Raw genomic sequence first — 25,780 nt, 5'->3', positions numbered from 1 at the left:
TGATCGTCTAGAAATTCCGTCTGACCCGCCGGAAACCACCCGCTCCCCTCCCCCACCTCCATCATGGATGCAGGCATCTAAAAGGCAGCCCCACGGGCCTGACGTAACTTGAGCGCCGACCGGGAAGGACCCTCCTTCCCGTCGCATCCGCTGTCGTCACTTCCGCCCTGCGCCGCGTCAGGTTCGCTGAGGAGGAGACGCGTTCGCCGCTGGATGGAGGTGGTTGCTGGATGCTACGAGCAGGTCCTTTTTGGATTCGCTGTACACCCTGAGCCCGTGGGCGACGGCCACCGCGAGGTGAGAGCCCGCGCGCGCAGGGACCGCGGGTGGTGGGGAGGCGGGGCGTCAGGCCTGGTTCCCAGCGGCCTAGGTAAACAGCACCTCAGAGGAGCACATTGTCTGCTGTGTTAGGGTTTCATCGATGAATGAAACTCAAGAGACTTAGAGTATACTTAGAATATACACGTAGAATATTCTTAGAACATATACTAAGAATATACTTAGCCGTTTGAAGCATGGAGAAGGCATTTAGTAAGACGTGGCATCTGGCTTTTGTAGTGAACGTCGTGACTACGGCGCACAAAGCAAGTTTGCGTTTCTGCAAACGGGCCTGTGGGCCGTCGGTTACGAATTTAAGAGTCGTTCCTATAAGTTGAAAGAACAGTTAGCTCTTTCCCTGAGTTTTTGTCCTGAAATTTTAGCAAATTATTCGCGCTGGATTCAGGTAAACGCTTCGTTGGTAAAACGACACCAGTTAATTATTGGGCCCTTCTAGTGGGGACCATTACTTGCAGTGAAGGTGCGAAGAAGCCATACGTATGGATTCTGCATTGGAGAGCTTAACCACGTAGGGAGATGATGAGGAAGGCAAGTAACGTAGAGAAAAGGTTACAACAAAGTATGGTAAGTATTGTGGGCTTCTCTGGTGGCTCAGTGATAGAGAATCCGCCTGCCAGTGCAGGAGACGAGAGTTCAGTCTCTTGTGCAGGAAGATCCGCTGGAGAAGGAAATGGCCATCCGCTCCAGTGTTCTTGCCTACAGACCCCCCTGGAGCTTGTCCTGTTACAGAAAACGGGGTTGCAGAGTCTGACGAGACTCAAGACCACCAAAAATGTTCAGTATTTTACTACGTGTAGTAATATAAAAGTTAAGTAAATTGGGAGTGCTCAAACAGGTAGTTAGGAAATACCCAGAAATTTCCTACTAGAAATAAGATCTAATTTTTAGCCCAGTACTGTGTTTTCCCTCTAAAGGACTTCCTTAGATAATTTCCTAGAAATTATTGAGTACTTCTTTATGAAGATGTTGTGGTGTCAGTTTTGAGTTAACCAGAAAATTGGAAGTATGTAGCTTAGTTAAATTGCTTTTGTTTATTTTGTTGTGTACTCTGGTTATTCATCTGCCTCTGGTTGAAAGGTGACGTGGTCTGAACACTCAGAAGATGACGCTACTGATGGTGTTATTGTTTGTAATAACGGCGCTTTCCATGTTGCAGACACGTAGTCATCCTCACAGCAATCCTCTGAGGCAGATGCAGTTGTCCCCCTTTTACAGATGAGAATCCAGAAGTTGAGATGAGTTAAGCTGCTTGTTCAAGGCCACTGAGCTAATAATTGGCTGACCTGGGACTCACCTTTCAAGCTGTCTCCCATGCTTGAAGCTCTTTTTTTAATTTATTTTTTAATTGGAGGAAGATTGCTGTACATTGTGTTGGATCTTACCCTACAAGACCGCAAGTCAGCCATAGTTACATGAATATCCTTTCTTTCTTGAGCCTCCCTCCCCTCTCTCTCAAAGCTCTTAACTATTACCTAGTACTGCCTCTAAAGCTATTCAGGCAGTAGCCCCGATGATGAATGTTCTGTAAGATGTACAGACAAAGGTTATTCTCTGATTTATGGCCACAGCAGCCCCTCAGGAATGTTGCACCTTTACTCAAAAGAGGGCTATTCTGTCCTGATTGACAGAAGGACTATTTTGCTGTCGTTTTTTAGGAATTAATTTATAACACTTCCTAAGTGTATTTGAACAAATTTGGTGAATTTATTTCTTCCTTGGTTTATTCATTTTGCTAATACTTCATGATGTATGTCCTTTTATGGGAGGCAGGATATGTGTGTGTATTCAGCAGTCATTCTTTGCACTGAGCAAATCTCATTCGTTCAATCTGAGAGTTACATCGCAGCAAGCGTAGAGGTCTTGAGACCTCATTATTGGTCATTCTCCAGAGCTTATATTGATATTAATGCAAATACTATTTATTTTTCTTTATAGGTCTTGTTGTTATATAGATACATGCTCTGTGTGATATCATACTGTCTTGTCACTCCTACAGAATGACGCTCCGTTGGAATACGTGCTTTTGTTTCTCTTGTTCACTGCTCTGTGTGTTTCGTTCACTGTGTCAAATGGTGCCAAGCACGTAATAGTCATTCAGTGTTTGAGTGAATAAATTCAAATCAAAATTTGGACATGTGAGTGAATGAACGGTATGGAGGTTCACGGATAAGTAAACCTGCTGAGGAGTTAAGGGATTGGATGAGATTTTAAAGTCCCTGTAGCCCAATCTTCGTCCGTAAATGTGCTCAGTCGAGTCTTTTTTTTTGTGACCCCGTGGACTGTAGCCTGCCAGGCTCCTCTGTCCATGGATTTTCCAGGCAAGAACACTGGAGTGGATTGCCATTTACTCCTCTAGGAGATCTTCCCGACCCAGGGATTAAACCCACATCTCCTGCATTGGCAGGTGGATTCTTTACTGCTGAGTCACTTGGGAAGCCCCAGTCCAGTCTTCGTAATTGTTTTTAAAGTCATGGTGCTCACTGTTGCCTTCCCCTTCTCTTACTGTCCCTTCTTTATTCAATTCTGTGAATCTGTCCTGTCTTTTCTCCGTTCGTAGAATCCATTCAGTTTTCATGGATCATGAAGCCACTTACCTCTCTGTAGGGAGCTGTGATGTGACCGTGGCGCTCACTGACCACGTGCTTTTCCCTACAGCAGAGATGGGCTCCTGTGGCCGACTTCACCCACCACGCCCACACTGCCTCCTTATCAGCGGTGGCTGTCAACAGCCGCTTTGTAGTCACAGGGAGCAAAGATGAAACCATTCACATTTACGACATGAAAAAGAAAGTCGACCATGGGGCGCTCATGCATCACAATGGTAAGAAAATCGTGGCCTTTCAGATAACAGTGTTGAGGCATTACTACTTTATGGTTCGACTTCAGCTGAACAATTCATAAGTGTCTCATGAGCAGAATCTGTGCTAGGAAATACAGAAGTGGACAAAATGTGGTTCTTTATCCTTACATTATTCACAGTCTGTATCGGGCCAGAATGGAAACACTTTACTCAGTCTAGTGGGGCAGAAGGAGGAAGCAAGTTTTCATTGAAAGCTTCCTTAAAATGACATTAAATCAACTGTTTTATAAGAAAAGGTCAGTTGTTGGGCAGGTGAAACTGGCAAGATGGAGAAAAGGATGCTCAGGGTAGGGCAGGCCGTGCAAGGGGCACAAGTGGCCGCGCCATGGGAGAAGCTGACTCTGGGAGAGGGCCAGGTGCCCAGCGCTGTGCCAGGAGAGGCCAGCTGTGGCTTCAGTTCAGAGAAGAGGAAGCCTAGCCTCAGAGGTGTCACAGGACTGCCCACGGTCGCAAAATGCTAAAACCAGAACCTGAGCCTGCAGCTTCAGCCTGTGCTTTTTTGACTGTTGGTGTGCCTGGGGACGTGTAAGGCGCTCGGTGTTCTGAGAAGGCTAACAGGGAGGTTGGGGTGGCTGGAGAGGCAGTGGGGTCAGATCCCAGGGGACCCCGAGTGGAGGAGGTTGGGATTGAATGGGGGCAGAGAGCAGTGCAGGCCTGAGGAAGGTGCTGGCAGTGTGAGTGTGGGAGAGACGCTGAGAACCAGCAGAGAGCCTGCCTGCTGGAGTCAGAAGCTGTCGATGGACATCTGCTTGCAGTAGGCTATACACACTTCTGTAGTCAAAGGAAAGTTACTTGGTGTGTGTGAGAGAAGGATTGATTTACATGGGAACAGAGGGTTTTGGACAAAGAATAGGTTGTTGGCCTAGAGAGAGTAGGGTGTCAAGGATCTGCAGATCTCCAGAACATAAAGCAGGCGAGCGTGAGTGGAGGAAGGCCGGGAAGGGCTGGAACAGTGAGAGGTTGCGGTCAGGGGATAGATTCTTAGAGCTGGAGATTTACTGTGGAAAAGCTCCAGGGGATAGCCATGTGAGGGACTGGAGTGCAAGGAGGTGGAGGTTATTGGAGTGGAGGAGGTCAGGAGGAGTGATCCCCTAGTCACAGCTGGGGTTTCACATTGATGGTGAAGTTGAGCAGGATAGCACCAGGATTGGGGGACAGACAGACCCAACAGGTGATTTATTCCCCAGTGAAGTGAAAGTGAAAGTCGCCCAGTTGTGTCCAACTCTCTACGACCCCATGGACTGTATAGTCCGTGGAATTCTCCAGGCCAGAATACAGGACTGGGTAACTTTCCCTTCTCCAGGGGATCTTCCCAACCCAGGGATCGAGCCCAGGTCTCCTGCATTGCAGGCGGACTCTTTACCAGCTGAGCCGAGGGGGAAGCCCCTAGTGTTGAGCATCATATGCTGTTGTCACTGCGTCTTTCCAGGCGACAGACAGGGAGGGGGTTCACGTGTGCTCCAGGAGAAGAAGGGGAAGGAAGAACTCAGGACAGTAGAGCCTCTTACTCAGGTGCTCAGTTAGGAAAAACTTGCCTGAGGAAAGTAGTTTTCTGCAACAAAAGGCAGATAAGACAAATACCCCTTTTTTTTTACACTACCTTTCATCTATTTCAGAGGTTCTTGCCAGCTGCGAGTCTGCTGTTTGTTCGTAGCAGAAATTTGGAGTGATCAGTGTCCTCCTTAAGTGCCCTGTGAGATAGTCCTTAGCTACTTTGACAAGTGTCTTGCTTTTCGGAAGCAGCTCAGCTTTGGGTGACTTAAGTGTGCATTCCTTTTCCTCTGTCTCCTAGTCCCAGTTCATACAAGGAAGGCTTCTCCCTCCCTTGGGCTTGGAGACATAAGCTGAACAAGTCTGGTCTGTACCTGGTCTGCACAGATGTTCAACCTCAAGACAGAGTTTGACCTGGGAAGAGTTTAGATAGGGGATGAATGAAACAGGATTCTTGATTTCTTTCATTTCTTATACAAGTGTTGTTTTCAAACAGCTGGTAGTACATAAGCTCTTTTCCAGGTAACAGGTAGAATCATGGGCAGAAGTAGTAGAAGATATGGGAAAACAGCATTTCCAAAATAAGAAATAAGACAAGAGTGAAGGAGGAAGACGTGGGTAGACATGGCTAGAATCTCCCACTGTGAGGAGTACATAGGCCCACATATTTTTCTTGGTTTTTAGAGGGGGTGTGTGCACAGTTATTCCTCACAGATCTTTGACTTTCAGTATAAAGAGCCATGTGAAGAATCGATCTGGATTTGTGCAGAGACAGCACTGACCCAGGGGTTCATATTCTATTCTGAAAAGGACAAAATATAAATATTTAGACTTTGCAGCCAGAGGAGTCAGCAGTCTGCAGGCCAAATCTGGGCTGATGGCCTGATTCTATAAATGCAGGTTTACTGGAATATGGCCATGCTCATTCAGTCACGAAAGGTCTGTGGCTGGCTTGGCACTGCAGCTGCAGACGTGAGTACACGTAACAGAGACCGTTGATTGGTTTTTCCACAGGCACGATCACTTGCCTGAAATTCCATGGCAACAGGCACTTGATCAGCGGGGCCGAGGACGGCCTCATCTGTGTCTGGGACGCAAGGAGATGGGAGTGCCTGAAGTCGATCAGAGCTCACAAGTGAGTCCCGCCTGCTCTCAGTGTTCTCCAGGTGCCAGTCAAGCTGGGGGCTAACTGTTGGTTTCCTTTTAGAGGACATGTGACCTTCCTTTCCATTCACCCATCTGGCAAGTTGGCCCTGTCTGTGGGTACAGATAAGACACTGAGGTGAGTCATGAAGGCCCAGGAGCACCTTTACTAAGCTGTGGACTTTGGTCTTCAAATTTAAGAGCCCACGCCCCTGTGAGTAGCTGTCCTGCAGGAATACTGGAGTGGGTGGCCTTTCCCTTCTCCAGAGGATCTTCCCAACTCAAGTCTCCTGCATTGCACACAGATTCTTTACCATCTGAGCCACCAGGGAAGTTGGTGTTGGTACTGTTTCTATACTGTCTGCCATTGTCAGACACCAGGGTAAAGCTGAACGCTTATGAACCTTTTCATAAGGAAAGGCGGGGGGAAATGAAAAGCTCTAAATTCAGACACACATGCTACATTGCAATCGTCAGCTGTGGAGTAGAGAGGGGTCTATATAAAGAGGACTTTTAGGAAGTGAAGCCTTTTGAAAATACAGTGAACTCAGCAGAGGAAAGGACTGTGGGAACAGAGCGAGTTTTAATCTTGCTTGATAGGAAATATTTCGGGCATTGCCATAAGAAAGAAGGTAGTTCTTCTGAATGGCCACGTAGTAAATGTTCGTTTGTGTCTTCATTAAACTTAGCTTTACACATGGTCAGTCAGTGATTATGTGGTAAATGAGCTTCCTGTTTTGCAGAACATGGAATCTTGTGGAAGGAAGATCGGCATTCATAAAAAACATAAAACAAAGTGAGTGTTTTTTGACTTTGTTTAAATTTCATCTTTGGCTGTGCTGGATCTTGGTCATCGTGAGGGCTTTTTCTCTAGTCGCAGCGATTGGAGGCTGCTCTTTGCTGTGGCGTGCAGTCCCCACGGCAGTGGCTTCTCTTGTTGTGGAGCGTAGGTTCTAAGGCATGAGGGCTCAATAACACAGACTTGGCTGCTCTGAGACATGCGGGATCTTCCCAGATCAGGGATCAAACCCATGTCTCCTGAACTGGCAGGTGGATTCTTTACCACTGAGCCACCAGGGAAGCCTAAAGTGAGTGTTTTTGTTTAGAATGCATTTGAAAATGTGATAGGCTGTGAATGTGTATACACACAAGTTCTCGTGTCCGCACACCTACAGTTATTTCCTTATGTGGTGGTGGTTCTCTCTGAGAGCATAGGCCTTAGGTCACTTTTTTCCCCTCCTCTTTCTATTGGGATTTTTGGCATGGCTCTGCCACCTATGAACTGTATGACCTTAATGATTCTTCAAACCAATTCCTTGTCTAAAATTTAACAAAAATATGCATCATAAGTTTGCTGTGAAGGTTTAATGGCATAATGGATGTGAAAGTGCACAGTGTAAATATTTGGTATTTTTTTTTATGACCCCTGATCAGTTTTTTTTTTTTATCTGTGAAATACAACAGCTTTGTTCTTGTAACTTACAGGTGCTCACATAGTGGAATGGTCGCCAAAAGGAGAGAAATACGTAGTTGTCATACTGAACAGAATAGACGTCTATCAGCTCGACACTGCATCCGTCAGTGGCACCATCACAAATGAAAAGAGAGTGTCTTCTGTTACATTTCTTTCAGTAAGTGATCGGAAGTCAATGGTGGGAGCTGAGTGTATATGGTGATGGTCAGAGTTGTTGATGACATTCTGGGTGTTAATGTGTGTTTTATTTTCCCCTCTGTTAGGAATCTGTCCTCGCAGTGGCTGGAGATGAAGAGGTTGTAAGGTTTTTTGACTGTGATTCCCTAACATGCCTCTCTGAGTTTAAAGCTCATGAAAACAGGTACTTTTTTTTTTTTTTTTTTTTTAACACACTAATCTCTGTGTGCTTGTATGTGGAGGGTCTCTTATAAATGCAGTAGCTTCATAAGGCAGACTTTTTTGTGAACGACTACAGAAATAGACATATCTACATAGCTGATTTTTTTTTTTTCCCAAGAGGATGGTGGAAATGTTGTCTTGGCCATAGTGATGCAAAAGTGGTGAAGTCGTCACCAGGACTAGTCATTGGCACAACAGACTTATTTTCTCAATAATTTCATTACACTTGGGGCCTGGAACCCTCAATTCATACTTGAGTGGGAAAAAAAAAATTAGCTCTGCCCCAACCACTCTTGTCTATTTTCCCTCTGTTTGCCTGTCCAGTGGCCCCTTCCTACACTCTGCTTTTCCTGCAGGAGAAATAAATGACATGTTGACCTCTGTCTTGCATCCATCTCCGTCACCTCTTACCACTCACTGTATCTCTGCAGGCAGACGTGAGTCTCAGGGTCAATGGTTAATAACCGGACCAAGGTTACCACCCTGTTAGGTGATGGAGAAGGGAACCAACCCAGTTCTAACCACCCAGGAGTTTACTGCTCCTGCTTTTTCTGCTGTAATTTTGTAAAACGGTGATCATGTGTTTTATTTGCATGTTCTTTTATGTTTCAAACAATTCTTAGTTATTTTTAAAAATGCTTATTTGGCTGCACAGAGTCTTAGTTGCAGCACGCTGTGGCATGTGGGATATAGGTCGAATCCGGGTCCCCTGCACTGGGAGCGTGGAGCCTTAGCCATGGGACTACCAAGGAAGTCCCAGACAACTCTCAGTTTTCGTTTTCTGTGTCATAGTTTAGCTTTAAGAAATCTCTCTTTACAAATAGAATACTGCACTCACTAGACAGGCCCTGGTTTCTGCCCGCCTAGTTTTGGGGAAGGGAGCCTATTCTTCAAGGCCATGTAGCTCTTCATGGATATTTGGTTGTTCGTTTAACAAGTATTCGCTGAGTGTCAGTAATGAAAGACTGCAGCAGGAGCTTGCACTCTCCTGGCTCTTATCTTATCAGGGACAACAAATAGGATAAACAAGAACTCAGGTAATCCTAACAGGAAGGAAATAGGTATTACAATTTGGGAATAACACAGGTAACTTATTTGGATGGGATGATCGGGGAAGGGGGAATGAGACCTTTGGGATAAAGGAGCTATTTCTAAAACAGAGAATTGTAGGCACAGTGGCCCTGAGGGAGAAAAGAGCTTGGTGTATTTTAGGAACAGATAGAAGACTGTCACTGGGTCAGAGGGAGCCAGATGGTGCCAGGCCTGACATGTTGTGGGAAGGAGTTTGAGTTATATATCAAATGCCTTTGTAGGTGCTGGGTTTTCTATGTCCCAGCCACTTCCTCCCTCTTGTGGTGTTTTGAAACCGAACCTACCTCTGTAGAATTTTAAGCCTGGGAATAACAAGGTTTGATTTTTTTAAAAGTTGTTAGGGTGCAAAAATGGAAGCCGAGAGGCCAGTTAGTTTACTCCATAATCCAGAAGGAAAATGATAGTAGCTCAGAAGGTGGGTGGTGGGCCCTGAGGACAAGGGGAGGAGGCCTCGGTCTTTCTCTCAATAGTTTCCTGAGGTGGAGGGGGTTTGAATATCTTTATTTCCTTTAATTCCTGATAATTCCTTTTATTCCTGATAATCTGATTATAGTTGTCTATCATCTTTTCAAGTCCTTCTTAAGGTATGGTTGACAGTCAATTCTATCTTGGAATTTAGACCCTGAAAATGACTCAACCAACTCATGGGATTGTGAGGCATGTTAAATTTTTGGCACTGTTGTTTGAGCAGTTTGGAAATACCCGAAGCCTTGAAAAGTCGAGACTATGTGCCTGGAAGTTTTCTAGCAGCATCATACTGTCTGGAGGAAAGGCTCCTTTACAGTGTCACTGTTTTTGTCCTAGGGTAAAAGACATGTTCAGTTTTGAAACTCCAGAGCATCACGTTCTTGTTACAGCATCGAGTGATGGTTTCATCAAAATGTGGAAGCTTAAGCAGGACAAGGTCAGTGTCTCAACACAATATAAATAAACCAAATGCAGGTCTTACTGTCAGTATGACTTTGAGTTAAGTGAGGTGGATTTTCTTAAAGGTTCATTGGGCACAGATCTTTTACATGTTACATCTCTTCAAGGCCTGATTGATATTCATGGTTTTAAGATTAGGATTCCGTAGTGCTGCCCCAGGGGTTGGTATTGGTGAGTCTGAACTGGCTGGATCCCAGAACTCCTGCTCATTCAGTCAGAGAAACAGCATGTTTTTCTCTTCTGTGTATCGATGATCTTCTCTATAACCTTCTGTTAGATAAAAATCCTGCCATTGCTAGGAAAAAATGGGGAACTTGCGATCAATTGTAGAATTAACAATAGTTTTGAACCAGATAATTACACATTTAAATTCTCTGGTAGTCTCCCTCTTACAGAGTGTTGGTTTATTCTCTTAAAAACAGTCTCTGAGTGTGGTTTGTTGAGTACCTAGTTTGTGCAAGGTTCTTTGTTAAAACCTGGAACTGAACAAGATCAAATAGCGCCTTTCCTTAGTGAAGTGCTTCTTAGGAATTGGTGGACATAGTCAAACCAATCACGAGTCAAGGTCACAAGTGTTTTCTAAACAGTATTCCTTTTATACTCAAGAAAATGCTGTGTAAGTTTTTAATTAAGGTAACTTGGTTATGGAAACAAAATTATTTAAAATTCCTTTATGTTATCTCACATTTTCTTTCTCACATTATAGAAAGTTTCCCCGTCTCTATTGTGTGAAATAAACACGAACGCCAGGCTGACGTGTCTTGGGGTGTGGCTGGACAGAAGGACAGACACAAAAGAAAGCCCGCCTGCTGCCGCCGAGCCTGCTCCTGGTAAGTGAAACCGATCTTTTAAAAAAATTTAAGCTATCTCTTGAGGTGGAGGAGTGCCAGATAACTTCACTTTATTGTCAACTTATTTTACCTTAGAGGGAAAAACAGCCTTTAAACACCCTGTCTCTTGTGTTTTAGTAAGTAAAGAACAGTCCAGACGCAACAAAGAGGAATCTGGCCATGCAGTCCAGGAGGAAGAAAAGCAGCCAAAACCAGACGCAGAGAAATGTAGTTTAACTGGTGACAGTAATAAGCCAACAAGGGGAAACAGCCTGGTGTCAGCCAAGAAGAGAAAAACAGTAGAAATGTTGGAAAAAAAGAGAAAAAAGAAGAAAATATGAATGATGCATTGAATCCCAGATTTTTCCTAGCAGGAAATTTTTTTCAAATATACTTTTTTTTTTTTCCCCTAAGTAAAAGCTTGGAATTTCTTCTTTTGAAGAAAACGTACAGCTTAAAAATCACGTTCAGGTTTTTTTTAAAAACTGTGGTAAAACTTTTTGAAAGGCAATATTAATTATATATCATGGTGATATTATAGTATCTTAATGTATAATATGGGCTTCCCAGGTGGCTCAGTGGTAAAGAATCTACCTGCCAATGCAGGAGACAAAGGTTTGATCCATGGGTTGGGAAGATCCCCTGGCGAATGAAATGGCAATTCACTCCAGTATTCTGGCCTGGGAAATCCCATGGACAGAGGAGCCTGGTGGACCACAGTCCAGAGGGCTCACAAAAGAATTGGACATGACATAATGACTGAGCCCACACACATGCAACCTATAATATATAATTTTTACTGCTGTGTAAAGCAAATAAAGATCTTTCTCTAAATATTGTGGCTTAAAATAATATAAAATCCTGAACACATTTTTACCAAAAGTGGATAAAGGAGTTATTTTTCAGATTTTCTATTTAAGTGGGGGAAGAATGAAAAACCTGCATTACTTTGGCCTCTTCAAGTGGTTCTAATAATTTTAATGAGGATTTTGTTCATTTTGATAACAAATGGTATAAAAAGACATTCATACCAGGAAGTTAAGACAAGCTTAAGAGCTACAGATAAATAAAATTCATATGTATAATGCATATGCTGAAGTTCAGGGCTCCGAACAGAAGGTTAAAGAGAGGCTGCCAAACTTGATTAAACTGTTCTATTTCCAGTGGATGACAAGGAAATGTTAAGATAGGAAAATGACATTTCCTTTATTTTAAATCTGCTTCAGCCCATTAAAAAAAACACTTGGCTAATCTCCCATCCAAGTACTAACCAGGCCCGACTCTGCTTAGCTTCCATCATCAGATGAGATGCGGCGCGTTCAGGGTGGTATGGCTGTAGGCTTTAGTTAATCTTCTAACAAAGGTAGTCTTAAAACTATATCTTAATTATTTGTATCTTATTTCAAAAAACAGCTCTACCAGGGCCTAGGACTGTATGTAATTAAATCTGTGGTTTCAGTTCAGTTGCTCAGTTGTGTCCGACTCTTTGAGACGCCATGAACCACAGCATGCCAGGTCTCCCTGTCCATCACCAACTCCCGGAGTCCACCCAAACCCATGTCCATTGAGTTGGTGATGCCATCCAACCATCTTATCCTCTGTCGTCCCCTTCTCCTGCCCTCAATCTTTCCCAGCATCAGGGTCTTTTCTAATGGGTCAGCTCTTCGCGTCAGGTGGTCAAAGTATTGGAGTTTCAGCTTCAACATCAGTCCTACCAGTGAACACCCAGGACTGATTTCCTTTAGGATGGACTGGTTGGATCTCCTTGTAGTACAAGGGACTTTTCAAGAGTCTTCGCCAACACCACAGTTCAAAAGCATCAATTCTTCGGCACTCAGCTTTCTTTATAGTCCAACTCTCGCATCCATACATGACCACTGGAAAAACCATAGCCTTGACTAGATGGATCTTCGTTGGCAAAGTAATGTCTCTGCTTTTGAATATGCTATCTAGGTTGGTCATAACTTTCCTTCCAAGGAGTAAGCGTTTTTTAATTTCATGGCTGCAGTCACCATCTGCAGTGATTTTGGAGCCCAGAAAAATAAAAGTCATCCACTGTTTGCATTGTTTCCCCATCTATTTGCCATGAAGTGATGGGACGAGATGCCATGATCTTAGTTTTCTGAATGTTGAGCTTTAAGCCAACTTTTTCACTCTCCTCTTTCACTTTCATCAAGAGGCTCTTTAGTTCTCCACTTTCTGCCATAAGGGTCGTGTCATCTGCATATCTGAGGTTATTGATATTTCTCCCGGCAGTCTTGATTCCAGCTTGTGCTTCTTCCAGCCCAGCATTTCTCATGATGTACTCTGCATATAAGTTAAATAAGCAGGGTGACAATATACAGTCTTGAGGTACTCTCTTTCCTATTTGGAACCAGTCTGTTGTTCCGTGTCCAGTTCTAACTCTTGCTTCCTGACCTGCATACAAATTTCTCAAGAGGCAGGTCAGGTGGTCTGGTATTCCCATCTCAGAATTTTCCACAGTTTATTGTGATCCACACAGTCAAAGGCTTTGGCATAGTCAATAAAGCAGAAATAGATGTTTTTCTGGAACTCTTGGTTTTTCGATGATCCAGCAGATGTTGGCAACTTGATCTCTCGTTCCTCTGCCAGCTTGAACATTGGAAGTTCACGGTTCACCTATTGCTGAAGCCTGGCTTGGAGAATTTTGAGCATTACTTTTCCTAGCCTATGAGATGAGTGCAACCTGTGTGGTAGTTTGAGCATTGTTTGGCATTGCCTTTCTTTGGGATTGGAATGAAAACTGACCTTTTCCAGTCCTGTGGCCACTGCTGAGTTTTCCAAATTTGCTGGCATATTGAGTGCAGCACTTTCACAGCATCATCTTTCAGGATTTGAAATAGCTCAACTGGAATTCCATCACCTCCATAGCTCTGTTCGTAGTGATGCTTTCTAAGGCCCACTTGACTTCACATTCCAGGATGTCTGGCTCTAGGTGAGTGATCACACCATAGTGATTATCTGGGTTGTGGGTGGTTTAGTTCCTATAAGTGTCATCCCAGCTGGTTAAGGCAAGTCCTATCGATTTTTTCAGCAGAGTCTTCCATTAAGTTGGTGAGGGTCTGGCCTAAGTGGAATTGTTCAGGTCTTAGTTACTCTCAGCTTTGGCTGTTTGAAGTCAGCTATGGTAAACACAGGCTTCAGTTTTGATATCTGAAAGGTAGGCGTTGTTGCGAGTGGAAAAGTTTTCTCTCAGAATATGTATGCTGCCAAAATGTTACTTGCCATCCGTCTCTACAAGGATTAGGTCCCGCGCCACTGCAGTTGCTGACCTATAGCGCACTCTGAAAGGAGTTCTAGGTAGAGATCAGGAAAAAGGCACTCTGGGAAAAACTGGCAGAACAGGCCTTTAGATGGAGACTTTTCAGGAGGTTTATGAGCCCAATCTCTTGCGTCTTCTCTTATCTATGAAAGCACTTAAGAGAGACATCATTAACAGAGACATCTGCTCCTGGTGACTAGCACCAACATTCTGTCAAAATGTGTGCTTGAGTGCACAGTAACCCATTTCACTAAAATCACATATACTGACACCCCCTGCCCTTCAGTGAGCAGTTGCACAGAACTGAGAGGCTGTGCCCTGGGCTATGGTCCTCATTTTGCCTCCAATAAAACTTAAGCTTACAACTCTCTCCTTGTGCATTTTTTTTTTTTAAAGATACCCGTGACCTGCAATTTGTCTTTTCACTGGTTTGTGTATGTATGATCTGTTGTTATGTACTTGCAGGGGATGAAAGCAACATCAAGGATGACACCCACGTTTTGGTGTTACATCAACTGAGAGTATGGTGGGGCAGGGAAGAGGAGCAGGTGTGGAGTTAATCTGGGGGGGGGGGGGGGGCGGGGTGGGGAGACGTTGCAGAGGTACTTGCAAATTTAACTCACCTACAGTCAGTCTTAAAGTAGCCTCACTCTTCAAGTAGCCTCTTCAAGTACTCTTCAAGTAGCCTCACTCCCTAAAACAAAGGGAAGTGAGCCAGATTATCTAGCCTGTGACCACCTTATCTTCTGCAGGTAGAAAATAGTCCCTTCTCATGGTAGCAAACTAGGTGATCAGGCTAGAGGGACCATCTCCGATGGTTGACACCTGGCGAGGACTGGAGCCCTGCGTTAACGCATCCTTCAGAATCCAGTCTCTGACACGCTCTTTCCCCCATCGGTGACCTCCACCGCAGGCCTGGCCCAGCTCGCCAGGACTCCGTCAAAACTAGACTCCAGTCCTGGGTTTCCGGCTTTTGGCCAGGCCGTCTTGGATCTGGGACAAGTGCTGGATGCTGGACGGCCCTGCCCGCGTCCAGCTTTCGGGACACATGTGCTCGGCGACTCTCCTGGCCTCGGGGACAGAGCACGCGCCGGGCCGTCGGCAGCAAGCCAGGGCTCAGAGAGCGCTGCGACGCCAGGCCTCTAGCTCCGCCCCACGCTACGCCCCCGGGACGCAAAGAGCGCGACGACTCCCGACCTCTAGCCCCGCCCCACGCTACGCCCCCAGGACGCAAAGAGTGCGACGACTTCAGGCCTCTAGCCCTGCCCCCACGCTTCAACCCCGCCCCATCTCTCTAGCCCCGCCCCCGGGACGCAGAAAACGCGCCGCAACACTTCCGGCGGGATCGCGACTCCCCGCCCGGAGGCGAGTACGCCCTGGTCGACCTGTGCGGGCAGACATTCGGGAAGGAGGTTCGTGTGCTTTGGAATTATTAATTATTTCACTCAGGTTTTGACTTTTAGAAATTACATGAGAGGCTTTGCTGCCCTCTGCTCTTCCCCAGGATCCAGGTGGCGGCTTTAGGCTGCGCGATGGTTGCTTTTCTCTGCTCTCCTTCTAGTGGGTAGTGAATCCTGCGGGAACCCTGAGCTCTTGGCAGGTGCTTACTGATTTAATTAGCTAATTAGTTTCCTGGAGATTTTATCCGTCCATCTCTTTAAAAATCTGGGTGCAATGCTCGACGCAGTGCTACGTCGAGTTAATGACGGTGGTAAGATTCCAAGTCACCTAACCCTTATAGACAATAGTTTAAACAGAAGAGCTGTGTGTTGCTTTCAAGCTTAGCCCCAGTGGATACCAGATGCATTTAAGAAATTAGTTACATCCTAGTTTGCCAGAGGTGTAGCACTCTACGTAATTACGGCTTGGGTTTTTGTATTTTTTATCCTTCCTCTCGCCCCCCATCTAACGGTAACTATGAGAGATGTAAAATCAACTGTCTGAAAGTGTTATAAATGTTGACTTGAAATAATCTAATTCTTTGGGCGGGGGTGAAAAGCAGTAACCCCTCCTCCCAGAAAGGGTAATTAAAATACTTGAATTAAGGGCACAGAAGTGTTTATTTTACAATTTAATTATAACTTGGTTAGATAATGAAAAGATTAGCTTATTAACTGTACAGAGGTGGTCAGTAAAGTTTCCCGTAGGCCTATGTTATTAGAACTTAGATTATTATCAGAATGGTTGCTGTCTGTTCAGCAGTTACTGAGTGCAAAGCACTTTTTAGGTATTATCCCATTTGATGCTGGTCCTAGCCATGGGAAGTTTGCACAGGGTAGGTAAACAGTGAAGGAAACTGAGGCTTAGAGAAGCTGAGCCGTTACCTCTTAGCTCCCCAGGGCTGGAACTGGAACTTGACCCACCTCTTCTGTCTGCTAGGGAGCTGTGCTGTTGACCATCTTTGATCCAGCCCCTCCTTTGCAGGTACAGGCCTGGTTTGGAGAAGGTGAAAGAACAATGCCGAAGGACTCCGGCCCGCTGTAAGTGCCCGGTGGGTGGGGGTGGAATAGCCAGGAGCTTCTCAGACGCAGAGTTTCTTTCCTCATCTGCAAAGGGCACTGAGCCAAGACTGCAGGGCAGCTTGGGTTATGGAAGGATGGACTGTACACCCCCCACAGGAACTTGTGCTTAGGTCCCAGCTCTGCTGCTGACCTAGGCAGGTCATCTAACCTCTCCGGGATTTATAAGCACTTGTACAGTGATAGGGTTGATGACCTTTTTGATCCCATCCTACGGTTACGTGTTTTTTAGAACACGTTTGGCACCAATGTCTTACTGTTCTGTTTCAGAGTGCCTTTACACTGGCTTGGCTTTGGCTATGCAGCACTGGTTGCTTCCGGCGGGATTATTGGCTATGCAAAAGCAGGTATGGTTTGCAGTTATTTAACTTCGTGAAATCTTGTTCCCGTTGACGAACAAGTCCCCAGTGCTCCCGGACTACAGTCTTGTTGGAGTCAGGTTTGGTTTAAGCCTCCTCTTTGGAGAGCCTGCTTATCATCAGCCCCATAGCTGCTCCTTTACTCGCCTCGAGGTTATCTGGCTGAGCTAAACCAGGCTTCTTGTCCAGTCACTTGTTTTTGCCTCTTTATCTAAAGATGCCAGTTAGGGATGGTAATAGATGGTCATTATCATCACCTGCCATACATCAGCCTTGACCCCGGAGGGCCATCCCTGCTCTTTAAGTGGGAGAAAGCCTCTTGTCTTCACGTGAACAATTTTGAAGTCTCTGCGTGAAGCCAGGCACAGGTGTGTCTGTGAATCTGGCTGTTTTCCAGGAGCCTTCCGTGCCTGCTCCCCACCACCAGCACACATACCGGAACCCGTTCTCCAAATCCTTTTTTAACTCATTGACTCTGTTCCCCTTCCTTTGGGGCTGAGCCCGAGGTTGTGCCCATGGGCAGTTCCAGTCTTTTCAAGGCTAATCAAGCCTGGCCAGGAGCCTCCTCTTCTCCTTTGGAGCTGCCCTGCCTGTCAGAGGAGAGGGGGGTGGTGTGGTTATGGCCCTGACTTCTCCAGTAGAAAAAGCAGTCTCCCCCAAACATTTTTCTGCATGAGGACACCTTGGTCTTGAACGGCACTGGGAGACGTTCCCTTTGCTGCTTCCTCGGGGCTGGGGGTGGGGGGAGGTGGTGCGCCTTGGGGATTCTGTTGCAGAGATGAGTGTCTGCCAGGACAACGCAGGTGTGTGTGTGCGTCCCTCCAGGCAGTGTTCCATCCCTGGCTGCCGGGCTCCTCTTCGGTGGTCTCGCCGGCCTGGGGTCCTATCAGCTGTCTCAGGATCCGAAGAACGTTTGGCTTTTCTTAGGTACGTCGTTTCACCGTCTCCCTGATGCGTCCCTGGGTTGGTGGGACGCGGCGGGTTCTTCAGACTGAGATGCTTCTCCCGCTTCTGCCAAGTCCTGGGGAAGGTTTGAAAGGAGGGGGTTTGAGCCCGTTGCTGCTGATCTTTTACATAGAGGATAAAGTTTTCCTCCCTCCCGAATGGAAGTTGACCCCGTGAGGTCAGCCTTAAACATGTAGAGGGCAAGCACGTGTCTCTTAACCATTGTGATTGCCCTCTGAGAACTGTCTGCTGGAGCATCGCTGAAGGACTGTGTGTCTGGTGAGGTCCGCATCGGTATTGCGTTTTTCCCGTGTGAAAGTCGTTTATTCGTCCTTTAGATATAAGCGAAGTGTATGAGACGGAGGCCCGGCCTTCAGGGAGCCTGGGGACTGCAGGTGGCCGCGGGCTTCTGCCATGTCCTGTGAGCAGCCCAGATGTGAGAGAGTGAGGGTGAAGGTTCTGTCTTATCTGAGTGGCTTGGCTGTGTTTCTCCTGAGCGCCACCCACAGGGCTTGTGCCAGACACCCTATGGGGGCTTGTGGGCCCCCTGCTGCCTCCACCCCCTGCCCCAAACCGCTCGAGGAAACCACAGTTCTGGTCCTCACGGCTGTGCCGGGAGCGAGGGAGCCCTAGTCCTTTGTCCCCGTCAGCAGAGGGGGACGAGGAGGCGCCCAGCTCTGACCCCAAGCGCCTCAGATCCCCAAGTCTCATTTCCGATGCCGTCCCTCCACGCGAGCGAATGCCCAGTCTCCAGGCGCGTCCCTCCTCCCGGGCTGCGGGTCTCTGCTTGCCCCCTTCTCTGAGCTCTACCCTGTCCGTGATGCCAGCCCTGAACACACCCACGTGCTCAGCTCTCACCCATTTAAAAGCAACAACAGAAAAGGGACCTTTCGTGACCCCACTTCTTTCTTCAGTTGCTGCCCTTCTTCCTCTTCAGAAACTTCTCTTAAAAAAAATCCATCACCCTGCCATCTTCACTTCCTCAGCTCACATTCTTAACCCACTTCGGCCTCCACTTCTGTTCGTCTCAAAGAATAACTCCCCCGAGGCTGCCAGGACGCTGTGTTTTTCCAAATCCAGTGTACGTTTTTCAGTCCTTCAGTCCTTTACTTTGACCTTTCCGCTGTTCTCAGCACAGTACACCAATCCGTTTTCCATTCTCTCGTTTTTTTCCTTTGTATTTTCTCATTCGCTTTCGTCTGTCTTTTCTGTCTGTTTTGTCCACCCATCTTTTTTGACCATTAAATACTAAGGTTCTTAAAACCTGGCTCTTTTTATCTTCTTCAAACTCTCTGACTTGGCAAGATCATTGAAGCCCAGGCCTCCGATCACCACCAGTTCACAGACCACCCAGATTTCTCTCTCCGCCAAGCCTTGCTCGTGTGTATCCGCTTTCCTGCGTGGAAGTTTCCAGGCGTGTCCAGGCGTCAGCTCCGACCTGGCTTCACGTCTTCTCTTGTGCTCCATCCACTTGGGTCTCCCTTCCTCTCTTCCCATCCCTCTTGTCCATTTCATCAGCAGGTCCTGTCAGCCCCGCCCCCAGCCCACATCCCAAGTCATCCCCTTCTCAGCCTCCACGGCCATCACCCGCGTCTTGTCAGCTCTGCCGTTGCCTGCGTTCCCGAGGGAGTTTGCTCACGGGTGCCCTGCAGCCTGCAGCCGGTTCCCTGTGCTGCGGCTGCAGCTGTATTTTCAGACGGCAGCTCTGCTTGCGTATCCCTCTGCTCGTGTCTGTTAATGGCTTCGCACCACCCGGCTGAAGACCCCAGTCCCTGCCTGGGCCCGCGGGGCTCTGCAGGGGTGGCCCTCTCCCTGGCTCTGGTGGGTTTCTGTGCCTCAGCACATCCCCCACCGCCGGGCCCCCTGCCTGGACCCGCATTCCTGCCCTTAGCTCATCCGCCACCTCTCTTCACATTATGGCTCAGTCTCCCCTCTCTCAGCAAGCCCTTCTCCCTGAATGGGCTGGACCCCTGATATGACGTTATCTGTATTGCATTCATTGCACCTGTGACACAGATTACAGGCTTCCCTGGTGGCTCAGTGGCAAAGAATCCACCTGCCAGTGCAGGAGATACAGGCTCGTTCCCTGGGTTGGGAAGATCCCCTGGAGGCAACCCACTCCAGTGTTCTTGCCTGGGAAGTCCCACGGACAGGGGAGCCTGGTGGGCTACAGTCCACGGAGTCACAGAAGAGTTAGACACGACTTCATGACTCAAACGACAGTACAGATTGTACTTTTAAATTTTTGTGTGATTCTTTCAAGTCAGCCGCATCAAGCTTGAAGCGCTGTTCAAGGGCAGAGATCTCTGTGATAATGGTTGTGTCCCCAGCACCTGCTGCAGGACAGGTGGTGGGAATTAATAAAACATGGAGTGGGAAGTGCCTGAGCGCATACAGGGCAAACAGCATCGGCAACGAGTAGGGGACAAAAACCCCCACAGCAGTGTAGGAGAAAACGAGAATTATGGCTGAAGAGTGGTAGGAGGTGAGGCTGAGGCAGGCTGGGCTCAGACACTGAGAGCCTTTGATTCCAGTGTTGGTGTTAATACTTGGTCCCATTAAATGTGGACAGTGTGGAGGTCCCCAGCTTGGGGGAGGAGGATTATGAGATGGGGTCTGAGCCTTTGAAAGATGGGTGGGAAGTTGGCCACTTTTCCGTCCTGTCACCTATAAGATGTAGTGATCTGTGACTCTCTTTATCTTTCCACCAGTCACATCTGGAACCTTGGCTGGCATCATGGGGATGAGATTCTACAACTCTAGAAAATTCATGCCAGCAGGCCTGATTGCAGGTGCCAGGTACTCTGCTCTATTGCTAGCTTTAGTTCAGTGTCCCCAACGCTGTAGACATTCAGAAGGGTCCTTGTTTCAGTGTACCTGATGCTGAGCATCACCTGAAATGATTGGATTTATCCACAAATAGCAAAGACTGCAAAAACAGTTGATTTCATGTCATCATGAGATGAGGATACTCATTCACCTCTGAAATGGTTTTGCTCTCACATCTGAGCTCTGGTCCCGCTTGGCTCCTCCCTGCAGAGGAGGTGGCTTCGCTGCGAAGCTGTGACTGCACCCACTGCTGTGATTTGCAGCTTGGGGTCCGTACATATCTCAGCTGTATTGGTGTCCTTTATTATTGAAAATTTTGCTAAAAAGAAATTCTGATCGAATCCTGTTTTGTAATTAACTTTGATTGTAAAATCCAAACCAGGTTGATCTTAAAATGTAGTCTAATAAAGAAAACCTGAAGATAGAATTTTTAAAATCTGCTTTGAAAGAAGCTTCCTCACCGACTTGGATCGTAGTCAGGGTGCTGTCAGGAGTAAAGTCTTACACTCGGTGTAGACCAAGGTCAAGAGCCATGTCAGCTGGCAGGCTGGAGGTCTGCGTTACCGGCCTCTGTGGCAGGGGAGGCCGTGGGCTCTGCAGCCTTGTTTCTCGTCTTTGAAGTACTGGCAGCTCGATTAGGAACTTTGACTCCCGTGTATGATTTCAAAGCCTGAGCGCAGAACTGCCCTTGGCGTGTTCTTCCTTTGGCGGCTCCAGGAGTCCTACTCCAGCAGAGTTGGAGTCCATCTCTGCTGGCTCTACCTTGGCACCACCTCGGCACGTACTGAGGGGAGGGAACCTGCTGAGTCCTAGTCCCTTAAAAATAGTCGAGTGCCTGTGCTATTCTTGACGTAATTTTTTTTTTTTTATGTGTTTGCTTTGCACAGTTTGCTGATGGTCGTCAAACTTGGAATCAGTGCCTTGAGTAAACCCCATCAGTAATAGTCATGGCCCAGCTTGGACTCCTGAAGAATTTTTAAAACTTCTACTCTTTTTCATGTACTAAGATAAACAAGTACAGCATTTTCATGTATTCTTGACATTTTTCTTAAAAACAGACCAAAAAACAGCACTGAACTTTGCAGAGATAAAAAATCGGTCATTATCATTACAGCCCTAAAGAGATGGGTAAGGTGTAACACAAAAGAGTTTCTTCCTGTGGTACTCTCATACAGTTTAATTCTTGTATTGTGGTGTTACCTGTTCTTTCTGTATCTCTAGGTAACATCTCCAGGGATAGAATGTTAGGCTGTCACCACTGGGGCCCTCCAAGCCCCTTGCGCTGCTCAAGGAACAGTATGAAAAGGATCTCTTAATGAGATTTACGATATCTATTCTTTTGCTTATCTTAGAGCACAGACCTACTTTGAAATTATGTTAAATAAAATCAATTAAAATAAAGTTTACTGTAAATGATATTTCTGCAGTGTCTTCTTCATTGCCAGAGCTCTCTAGAACAGCTCTCTAGAATGAGATATGAATAACAAGATAAAAGAGCATGAAGATGTTTTTATTGATATTTTATTTAGGAATTAGCCATTTTGAATAATTTAAAAACCAAGGAAGGGAAGTTATTTGATTATACATTGCATTTAGGCTTGCATTTCTAAGATTAGTGGGACTGCATAATCAAAAAAGAAAAAATGAAATTGTGGTTAACCATTTAATTTATAAATGTGAAACCTGAGAGAACTGTTTATAACTGGAATGTATTACTTTGGTCTCTACATTGGACATGTTACTAATTACACATTTTCACTTTCTTTCAACATTGAGTTAACTCATTCTGGTACCCCTTCCTTTGCTTTTCCACTTTAAAAAAAAAAAGGGAGGGGATACATTTGCTACTTACGTCAACTCTCACTGGTATTGATTGGATTTCTTCTATATTATTCAGGCACTTATGAATCAGTTTTATGGATTGGCTTGTTCCTTGAAAGAAACTTTACTTTTCTCATCTTTGTGTATGACGTGGTTTGACACGTCTGCCACAGCCAATTTTTTTTTGATTTATTTTATTGAGGTATAGTTCATTTACAATGTGTTAATTTCTGTCGTATACCAGAGTGATTCTGTTATATATGCACATATATATATATACACACATACATTCTTTTTCATATTTTTTCCATTATGGTTTATGCCGAATATTGAATATGGTTCCCTGTGCTGTACAATAAGATCTTGTTTATCCATCCTGTATATAATAGCTTGCATCTACTAAGCCCAGACTCCCACACCATCCCTCCCACCTGCCCTCCGCTTCGGAAACCACAAGTCTGTTCCGTGTCTCTGAGTCTGTTTCATAGGTAAGTTGGTCTGCATCATGTTTTAGATCCCGCTTAGAAGTGACGTCATACTCGCCTCACTTCATTTAGTATAGAAGCCTCTGGGTCCATCCGCGCTGCATTATTTCCTCCTTTTTATGCTGAGTAATACTCCATTGTGTGTATGTACCCTGGCTTTATCCATTTGTCTGTTTTTGGACATTTAGGTTGCTTCTCTGTCTTGGCTGTGGTAAATACTGCTTCTGTGAACACTGGGTTGCGTACGTCTTTGAATTACAGTTTTCTCTGGATACCTTTCCAGGAATAGGATCCCTGGATCGTATGGGAGCTCTATTTTTAAAGGAACCTCCACGCTGTCCTCTGTGGTGGCTGCACCGATTTACATTCCCACCGACACTGCAGGATGTTCCCTTTTCTGCACACCCTCCCAGCGTTTGTTCTTTATAGACTTTTTGAGATAGTGGCCACTCTGAGTGGTGTGAAGTGACACCTTGTAGTTTCAATGTGCATTTCTATAATGATTAGCAACGATGAACATCTTTCTGTGTGCCTGTTGGCCATCTGTATGTCTTTGGGAAAATGTCTATTTAGATCTCCAGTTTTAATTTTTTTTAATATATTGAAATGTATGAGCTGTCTGTATATAAAATATTTACTCTCCCATCTAGGACATTGTGTGTCCCTTCATATAATTCAAATTTTTTTTTTTTTAGTCTTAAAACATTTTAGAGTTTTATTCGCATAGTTCTTTGCATTTCTGTTAAGAGTATTGTAGGATATTTTATAGTTTTGTTACTATTAGTAAATCTTACTTTAGCATGATACATTGGTTAACAACTAAAGAAGCAATACTGCTACATTATCACTAATTCATACTTTATTCAGTTTTTCTTATTTTTAAACTAATACCCATTTTCTGTTCCATGATCTTATCTAGGGTAGCATATTACATTTAGTTGCCACGTAGGGTCCTCATGGCTGTGACCATCCCTTCGACTTTCCTTGTTTTTGGTGACCGGGTTTTGAGGAGTACTGATCAGGTTGTTGTATAGAATGCGTTTCCGTTGAGATTTGTCTCGTGTCTTTCTCGTGGTTAGACTGGGATCTGGGTTTTTTTAGGAGGAAGATCACAGAGGTGAAGTGTCGATTTCATCACATCAGATGGAGGTTACATATATGAACATACATACACTATTGTTGATGCCGACATTGGTCATCTGGCTGAGGTAGTGTTCCTCAGGCTTCTCCATGGTGAAGTTACTCCTTTTTTCCCCACTTTCCCATGTGGTACTCTGAAAGGAACTCACTCTGCGTGCTCCATGCTTAAGAAATGGAGAGTTGTGCTCTGCCTCCGGAGGTCAGAGTGTCTACATAAAAATTACATGGAATTTGGGTGCATGGAAGATGTCTCCTCGTCTCTGTCTGTAGGTCCATCCAGCCATCCACTCGTTCAGTGTGGGCTTAGGTATGATGATTTTCTGGTTTGGGTTGTAATCCAGTACTTCTCCATCGGTTTTCTTGTTCAGATCGTTGCAGTTGTGAACATGGGGTGCTCTTTTAGTTGTCCCATGGCCCATTGATACAGCCAGTCAGTGTAGGCTTTTTTTTTTTTTGCTTTCTTGCTTTTGTTTTTATAGGACTTCACTATTTCCTGGCACTGTAAGAGGCTCCAGGCACATCTTGTATGTTTCACACCCCAGCGCCAGAATCCACCATTTCTCCAAGGAGCCCTGGTTTCTTTTATTGGACAGTGTATTGGAAGCCAAGAGCTGGTGCTGGATGACGCTTGTTGCTCCTGGGACATTATGTTATCCTTTTACCTTAATTCCTTTGTACTTTTGAAAGTTGTTATTCCTCTTTCTAGTCTCTTAAACATTCAGGTTCACCATGTCTTCAGTGGTTTTGTTTCTCTCATAAGTGGAACAAAAAATAGTTTTTTCTTTGCACTCTGTTTTGACTGACTTTTACAAGTTTTAATACAGAGGTCTGTCATTTTCCATTTCTAAGGGTATTTATTTCAGATTTGATTTTCCCTTTTGACTTTGAAGTGTTTAGAAAAATATTTTTGAATTTTTAAGGGATAATGTTTAAGTAATACTTTATTCTACTATTACTCTACTGTATAAAGAAGTAGTTTACATATTTCTATATTTGACATTTTCTTTGTAGCCTAATGTAAACTTTCTGTGCCTGTTAAATGTTAGCGTTTTGCCTTATTGGTCAAAAATCTACATAGTATGTATGTTGGATACACTTTGTTTGCTGTGTTACTCATGTCTTATTTTTAAGGCCTCTGATCTGTTTTATAAGAAAAACCTCCAACTCTGTTTTTTCTGGTATTTATGATTAATCTTTGCTTCACATATTTATGTTGTTTTCACATTTAATTTAAAATATTTTCAAACCTAGTGAAAAGCTCGCTCTCTATATATGAACGTAGGTGTAGAAATACTCAACAAAATATTAGCAAATCACATCCAAGAATATATACAGAGAATTACATAACATGATCAAGTGGGATTTATTCTAGGTATACAAAACTGTCTCAGGCATTTGAAAATCAATTACTGTAATCTATCGTATCAAGAGACTAAAGAACAAAAATCTTACGATCAGTGATCATTCTCAGTAGATGCAGAAGCATTTGACAGAATCTAACACTCTTCATAATAAAAACTCTCGAAAATATAGGAACATCTTCAACTTAATCAAGAAAATCTATTAAAAAACAAAAAACCCTACAGTTAACATCTTGTTTAATAAGGCAAAACTGAATGTTTTCCTGCTAAGATCAGGATGAGGGCAAGGATGTTCACACTTACCACTTTTATTCAGCATTGTACTGGAAGTCCTGGCTAGTTCAATGAGACATGGAAAGGAAATTAATAGTATGCTATAGATTGAGAAGGAAGAATAAAACTATTTTTGTTTGCAGGTGACATGATTGTCTATGTAGAAAATTTCAAAGAAATTTTCCTGGGGGGGTGGGAAAGGTCCTGGAT

At 45.0% G+C, this 25,780-nt stretch overlaps 2 protein-coding genes and 1 long non-coding RNA gene across 4 annotated transcripts; all 3 read left to right on the top strand.

Annotated features, from left to right (window-relative positions):
- The first annotated feature begins 89 nt into the window (after positions 1-89).
- On the top strand, positions 90-12,018 carry PAK1IP1 (PAK1 interacting protein 1). 2 transcript variants are annotated; one of them, XM_027524144.1, is made up of 10 exons: positions 90-297; positions 2,995-3,160; positions 5,705-5,825; positions 5,898-5,972; positions 6,577-6,629; positions 7,319-7,464; positions 7,571-7,668; positions 9,603-9,702; positions 10,432-10,555; positions 10,694-12,018. In XM_027524144.1, exons 1-10 carry the CDS (start codon positions 214-216, stop codon positions 10,894-10,896), a joined length of 1,170 nt encoding a protein of 389 aa, XP_027379945.1. In that variant the 5' UTR covers positions 90-213; the 3' UTR covers positions 10,897-12,018. The 2 variants fall into 2 exon arrangements, with proteins under 2 accessions (XP_027379945.1, XP_027379946.1); XM_027524145.1 differs by having other exon boundaries at positions 2,998-3,160; positions 10,694-10,963.
- Positions 12,019-15,156: 3,138 nt separating this feature from the next.
- On the top strand, positions 15,157-21,908 carry TMEM14C (transmembrane protein 14C). The gene is made up of 6 exons (XM_027524392.1): positions 15,157-15,250; positions 16,263-16,318; positions 16,628-16,704; positions 17,542-17,643; positions 20,373-20,460; positions 21,378-21,908. The coding sequence occupies exons 2-6, from the start codon at positions 16,296-16,298 to the stop codon at positions 21,430-21,432; spliced, it is 345 nt and encodes a 114-aa protein (XP_027380193.1). The 5' UTR covers positions 15,157-15,250; positions 16,263-16,295; the 3' UTR covers positions 21,433-21,908.
- A 726-nt stretch (positions 21,909-22,634) lies between these two features.
- LOC113881373 lies at positions 22,635-25,186 on the top strand. The gene is made up of 2 exons (XR_003508010.1): positions 22,635-22,799; positions 23,080-25,186. It is a non-coding gene; the product is annotated as an uncharacterized LOC113881373 (long non-coding RNA).
- Positions 25,187-25,780: the final 594 nt, after the last annotated feature.

This window comes from Bos indicus x Bos taurus, chromosome 23, assembly GCF_003369695.1.
Source record: "Bos indicus x Bos taurus breed Angus x Brahman F1 hybrid chromosome 23, Bos_hybrid_MaternalHap_v2.0, whole genome shotgun sequence".
Taxonomy (NCBI): domain Eukaryota; kingdom Metazoa; phylum Chordata; class Mammalia; order Artiodactyla; family Bovidae; genus Bos; species Bos indicus x Bos taurus.
The sequence above is the reverse complement of the archived record's forward strand: the minus strand, read 5'-3'. Positions and strand labels throughout refer to the sequence as shown.